The sequence below is a fragment of the Eptesicus fuscus genome, chromosome 13 (assembly GCF_027574615.1).
Source record: "Eptesicus fuscus isolate TK198812 chromosome 13, DD_ASM_mEF_20220401, whole genome shotgun sequence".
NCBI classification, from domain to species: domain Eukaryota; kingdom Metazoa; phylum Chordata; class Mammalia; order Chiroptera; family Vespertilionidae; genus Eptesicus; species Eptesicus fuscus.
In genome coordinates this window covers 22,527,829-22,534,539 of record NC_072485.1, presented here as the reverse complement: position 1 = coordinate 22,534,539, position 6,711 = coordinate 22,527,829, and the positions used below count along the sequence as shown (strand labels likewise).

General features: G+C 34.9%; 1 protein-coding gene across 1 annotated transcript in view; it reads right to left on the bottom strand.

Annotated features, from left to right (window-relative positions):
• Positions 1-6,711, bottom strand: part of SESN3 (sestrin 3) — a 57,095-nt gene that overhangs the window by 7,719 nt on the left and 42,665 nt on the right. Inside the window, exons 7-9 of the mRNA XM_008149185.3 lie at positions 4,042-4,160; positions 3,028-3,218; positions 626-770 (exon numbers count right to left, since the gene is read on the bottom strand). Coding sequence (XP_008147407.1) covers positions 626-770; positions 3,028-3,218; positions 4,042-4,160 — 455 coding nt within the window. The remainder of the gene's footprint in view (positions 1-625; positions 771-3,027; positions 3,219-4,041; positions 4,161-6,711) is intronic.

Genomic DNA, 6,711 nt, shown 5'->3' with positions numbered 1-6,711 from the left:
CTGGAAATGAAAATGCTATCAATTTAATGACCATTATAAACAACTGAAAAACTTTAAATTTTTTTCATATAGCAGACATTCACAAAGGTTTTTCTGGTGTATGAAGACTCATTTACAAATATACACGCCTGGGCATTGCTGTACATGCACATGATGTGAAACTCACAAGAAAACTGTTTATAAAAAAATGGCTCTTGTGCCCGGCTGGTGTCACTCAGTGGAATGAGCATCATCCTAAGCACCAAGAGGTCACCAGCTTGATTCCCGGTCAGGGCACATGCCCAGGTTGCGGGCTCGATCCCCAGTAGAGGGCGTGCAGGAGGCAGATTCTCTCTCATCACTGATGTTTTTCTCTCTCTCTCCTTCTCCCTCTCCCTTCCTCAGGGATCAAACTCCTAACCCGGCTATGTGTCCCTGACTGGAATCAAACCCAGGACCCTTCAGTCCGCAGGCCGTCGCTCTATCCACTGAGCAAACAGACTAGGCTAAAAATATATATTAAAAAAGTTGGCTAGATTATGCCACTTCCATTCCTATAATGGCACTAATTTATTAATATTTTCATAATCATTACTTCTCATACTGAACATCTATCTATGGTATAATGTTTAGTCATGAAACACACCTTTTCTGAGTGTTTGAACTGACGCCAGTAACTATCATACATGCGCTTGGTAGTTCTCTCAGGATAGCAGGTCACTGTCTTAATGTAAACCTTCAGGCTTCGTTCAAGTAATTGATTAACTTCTCCGTAATCATAGTCATCATACCTATGAGGAATGACAACAGCTTTATAATGACAAAATCAAAATTTCTGACTTCTAAAGCTGTAATAGAGACACTTATTGTCCAGTAATCAAATACCAAAAGCTCATTAATTAAATTCATCTAAAAATATTTACTGAGTGCCTATTATGTGCCATGTGCTTTCCATGTACTCTTCTAGGCACCGGTGATACACAAATGAACAAAACAGACAAAAACCCACAGTCTAGTAGAATTTAAATTCTACTGGAGAAAAAAAAGTTAAAAAGATGAACATAGTATGTAGATGGTGAGAACTGCTATGGAGATAAAGTGGAACTGGGGGCTAGGAGGAGAGGAACTGTGATTTTAGATAGGAAGGCCTCTCAGAGAGGTCAACATCTGAGCAAAGACCAGGAGCACGTATAAAGCCCTAAGTAGGAGTCAAGTGTTTCAAGGAAGGAGTAATGACTCAAATAAGATGATAACTGGAAACTGACCACCGAAGTAGCATGTACAGAGATCACTGGCAACCTCAAAAAGATAGTGGTTTCAAGAGAGAATGAGAGTTAAGAAAATGGTGATAATAAATATACCACCAAAGAGATTTGCTGTGCACAGGAGCAGAAAAATGAGGCAACAGTCAGAAGGAAAAGCAGGATGAAGAAAAAGAATCTCTTTAGCCCAGCCAGTGTGTTTCAGTGGTTGAGTGTAGACCGAGGAACCAAGAAGTTTCTGGTTTAATTCCCGGTCAGGGTACAAGCCTGGGTTGCAAGCTTGATTCCCAGTAGGGGATGTGCAGAAGGCAGCAGATCAATGCTGTTCCTCTCTCATCCATGTTTCCATTTCTATCCCTCTCCCTTCCTCTCTCTCTAAAAATCAATAAAATCGTATTTTAAAAAAGAATCTGTTTATAGATGAGAGAAATGCATGTTTATATACAGATGGGAAAGATCCAACAGCGAGAGTAAAGGTGATCATGCAGTAGAGGGGAGATTGCTAGAATAAGGATCTTTAGAAGAAGAGAGGAGATGGGACTGTGTGCCCAAGGGCATAGAAGCATAGACAGTTCATCCACAATAAGAGAGAGGAGCCAGAAGAAGTAGGCACAGAGGCAGACAGGAGGGTAAATGCATTAGTGGGGGTTTGTAGAATTTCTGGTCTATATTTTCAGTTAATATTTAACCCAAACACAATACTTAAAAAAGAGTATCTCAAGGATTTTACATAGCTTTATTTAGTAGCATCTCAGAGATGAAGTCACCATAACATTTGTTATTTATTGTCATGAATGACATTTATCATAACTGAATTAAATTCTATTGCTGTTTATTTTTCTTAATTAGGTAGGTACAATATCTGTTTTAAAATGTAATGATTCTGTGATAACTTATTGTCTAGGATGGTAAGTGGGTAAATAGCAATTACTATGTATCATCATAGTAGTGTCTTCTAGGTAGAAGGTTGATTTTTCAGGAATTTTGTTTTTTTATGTTAAAATTATAGAAACTACTTCACTTAAATTCTAATTCCACTTCACAGAGACTTTCTGATACTGTATCAGAAAGAACATAGTACAGAGTCAAACTGAATGCATCCACATCTGGGGATTTCTCTTTCTACAAATCTATCTCCATAAAAGCCTCAAAAAACAGCTCAAAAGGGCACATTAAAAATAAAAAGCTTTCCTGATTACACCATGATTAGACTCTTCAATCTCATTTATTCACTGTCCTCTCAATGCTAATCTTTAAAAAATTGAGAGGCTATTAATTTACATTGACTGACAGTTTTCTTTCAGTGTTTTTATGTGAACTTATGCAAGCTTTATGAGAGAAGAATCTATCCTAGTTTTATTTATACCCTAATTATCATTCATTCAAAATAACTAACTAACTAACTAACTAACTAACTAACTAACTAACTAACTAACCAGGATTTATTAAAGTGATCTAAAGGAATACAATATATGGTTTTTAACTGCTATTTCTTCCAGGAAAGATTCTCAAACTGAGTCTGATTTTATCCTATCTCCAATGATTCCTGATATTTTTTCCCCTCGTTAGTAAATTGTTACTACTGTATTTACACATGCATATTAATATTCCCAACAGTTAACCATAGAAAAATGCTTTTCTACAAAATGGAATAAATTTTCCAAAATCCGAAGTCCACATGTAGTATTTTCTCCCCAAAATACATACTCCTAAACAGGACAGGAGTAAGGCTAGTGTCAGAATTTTCTTTTAGAAACGTGTAAACTGGTCTCCACAATGAGCATACCTGATTCCAAACATACAGTGGACATAGTTAAATAAAGCTCTGCGTAGCATGGTTGTGTCGACATCTTCATGGGTGGCCATAGTGTTATAGGTGAGACTGTAGACCATGCGAAACTTTTCATCAAGAAGATGTCCAATGTCAGAATAAAGTCTGTTCACCAGGGAGAACCCATGGTTTTCCCAGGTATAGTCCTAAAAGAGTAAAACATATATACTTACAAAATGGGCATTCTTCATTTAAGTAAACTCTAGTTTTTATTAACTATAATTACTTAAGCAAGAAAGTGAAGATATTTCAAATTTATTTCTAAATTTGTAGCTTTGCTAAAAAGCCTTCACATCAGTTTGTAGATTGGAGTGCCATGCTACTTCCTCAGTGGGGTTCAGGGGTTAGCATGTCGGTGATAAACTGGCTTCTCCCTGTGGTCAAGTGCTATGCAAATGACGCCCTTATCTGGGAGAACCTCAGAAGATCTTGGACTATTCTTATGTGACCAAACCTGTTCAATGACACGGACAGTTAGCAGATCATCTGAAATAGGCACAATGGAGTTTGTCTTAATTCAAATTTGCACCCTCTTTAGGGGTCACATCATTATTGTGATTGTTTTTCTAGGGTGGGGAGGGGAAAACTCTGAAGCCATTAGCTACTGATTTAGGACTGTATTATAAAGTGTCTTTTTATTATAAATGTGATGTGATACATCACTGGGTTTTTTCTCTGCTATGTTCCTCCCCCCAAAATGGTATGAATATTATACAACTACAATGTAATAACGCCGTAACTGAAGGAAGCCTTTTCCTTTTGCCTTCTTAGTGGGGAAAATGTTGAAATAATAATCTATCTATTAAGACATCAAATTAAACTAGGCTGAAAACAAGATTAAATAAAGTGATTTACAGACTATCAAAATGACCTACTAATTTCTTTAGAAGTCAATTTATTTACATTTAAACATGTCACAGTTAAAATAACAGTATTCTCTAGTTTCTCTGAAATACAGACATCTCATACCTGAGCTCGGAATGTTGGCAAATGCTCTTCTCCTCGTCTAGCAAAGTCTTCATACCCAAAACCGGGGTCTTCAATGTATCGGGAGACATCAGATGTTATAATCATGTCATCCTCAAAATCTAAGAGCAACAACAATCTAGTGTTAGGGAAACCACATAGTTAGAACAATGAAACCCCTCCATTTTCCTCCACTTTTTAGCTTTTCCATGGATTTCCAAAGTGACAATATTGACTACCTGGCTTAAATTCAAATAAAATATCTACTACTTAAGTTTTGAATACAATTTCATTACCAAATCCTGGCCATCTCAGCATTTAACTATAGTTACTCAGTCAAAAAATTGATGAAATTAAAATACCTAAATAGTAGTAGCACATTTAGACAAGGAAGATAGCCAGGCCTCTGGTTAAAATGCTTAAACTTTTGATCTCTCTGGGGATGAAGTGGGATGTGGGGAAAGAGAAGAGGTGAAGGTAAAGAGCACTTTAAGTGAGCTGAATGTTAAGACAGATTTTGTTAAAATTAGATAGATGGTGTTTCATCTGGATTCACAGGGAAAAATGAGTTCATTTTTAGTTTACCAGGAGGCATATAAGGAGAAGGAACGGAACACAACAGGGAGGACAGTGGACTTTCAGGAGTCACCATTATTATTAGTTGATTTGTTGTCAAAGAGGAGGTTTCTGTTTGGGAAAATTCATTGAGTTCTATATGTGTGCTTTTCTGTGCACATGAAAAAAAAAGGTATACAACATATGGAGTAAACAATATGCTAATAAGATTGTGAATGGAATACTATCAAAGTGGCATTAAGGAAGATAGGAAGACTACAATACCATCGTAAGACAGCTAATTTCTGCATTCTTGATAATATTAAAAATCCACCCCTGAGAAATTGTAAAAACCTAATGCATGTTAATTTAATTTAAAGATAATTATCTTTTAACTCACTTTTTAGGTTAATCTTTATAATTACTTTTCCCTGATTTCAACCACTAAAAGGAAATGAACCTTTATTTACTACCTTCTGTTATAAAAAATAAACATATATTTTAAAAAATAAATGAAAAAACTAGTTTCTTCCACACAAAGAATATTTTATCAGTATTTTAATTAATATTAAAAATAAATTAAATATTTAATAAATAAATATATATTAAATAGTTAAAACAATTTTATGGCATAACAAAAAACTATAACTCTGAATGGACAGTGTTGATAGGCTTAAAAAACAAGTGCAATTATAGTAATTCATCTGAAAGACCTGGTAAACTAGTAGTACCTTCATTATCTTTATTTAATCTTTGTTATTTCATGAAAAGCCTCACAATAAGTATTCTTTTCCAACAAGTTTTGACCTTCCTTGGGTCATTAGCAGGGACTAATTGGAGTGCTTGATAATAAGGCAAGAAAGATCAAATGCCCAGACTACCCAACCTAGGAAATATTGTATGAAATTCTTACCTAACTCCTTTATTACACCAATGAGACTGGCATTGTTGAGTACTTACTCTATACCAGGTACTATGCTATGTACCTGTTATTTATTTTTTCTTTGTTTCATTAACAGTAAAAGAAGTATCTACTTAAGACATAGGTAAACCAAGTATAAACTATGGATACTATTGTTGGTACTGAGTGTCATAAAGAAAAACAATGTGGATTAGTTTAAGATGACGTGGAAAACTTGTAAACATTAAATCACTGAAATTGGTCTGAAGCTTCAAAGTGACTTTCAGCTCTAAAGAGAAATCTCAGGCTCCCCTGGCCCACTCCTCAACCACTCTGTTGCCTCCTCCTTATGCTCCAGTTCTCTATTCCAGGTAAATAGAAATGCTTTATAAATGGCGTTTTCAATGCATTATCTCTTAACATTTACCAATGAGGTTAATTAAGCTTGTCCGTCCCATAATAATCAACAAAATAAAGCAAAAAAAAATAAAAAAAAAAATGCAACTGCTGAGGCCACAATGAAAGCGAGGAGTTTTGTGGAGTGCAAAGTAAAATTAAACCAAGCACAGTGAGTGATAACTGAACTCTGTAAAACAGTTTCTCTCTTGAAGTGATTTCCCCCCCACACTGTACAGCCTGGTGGTTTCATTTGCCAAAAATCAATACTAGAGTTGACTATTACTTAGCTAGTTCCTTTGACTTTAATGTTAGTTTTTGTTTTGCTCATATACATTTTTGGATTGTCATATGACTTTTAAACATCTTTAAACAATAAAGAGTAACTAACCAAATAACATAAAAATGTATCCTATGAATACTATCCATTCATTCATTTTTAAATTAGGAGTCAATTGAGACCTGTTTTCTAGACAATTTTGTCTACAGAAAAAAATATACAAAGATCTCTCAAACCACACATCTTTTTCCTAAATTTATCTTAAGATGTTAAAGTTTAAAAAAATTAAAATTAGTACTGTGATTAACAAATCTAAAGCTCTCACTTTAATTCTACCTAAATAAATATTTCAAAGTCTGAACTGAAAGGAAATAGTATTTTGCACTTTGTCTGCAGTCTTCTGCCCCTAAGAAGTAGCTATTAATAAAATACAGAAAACGTTATGCTATAGTAACGAAACACCTTTCTAACTTGAAACAAAAACCACACAACACAATAAAAGCTAGTTAACTCTGTTACCAAGCTACAGAATATCACCCTC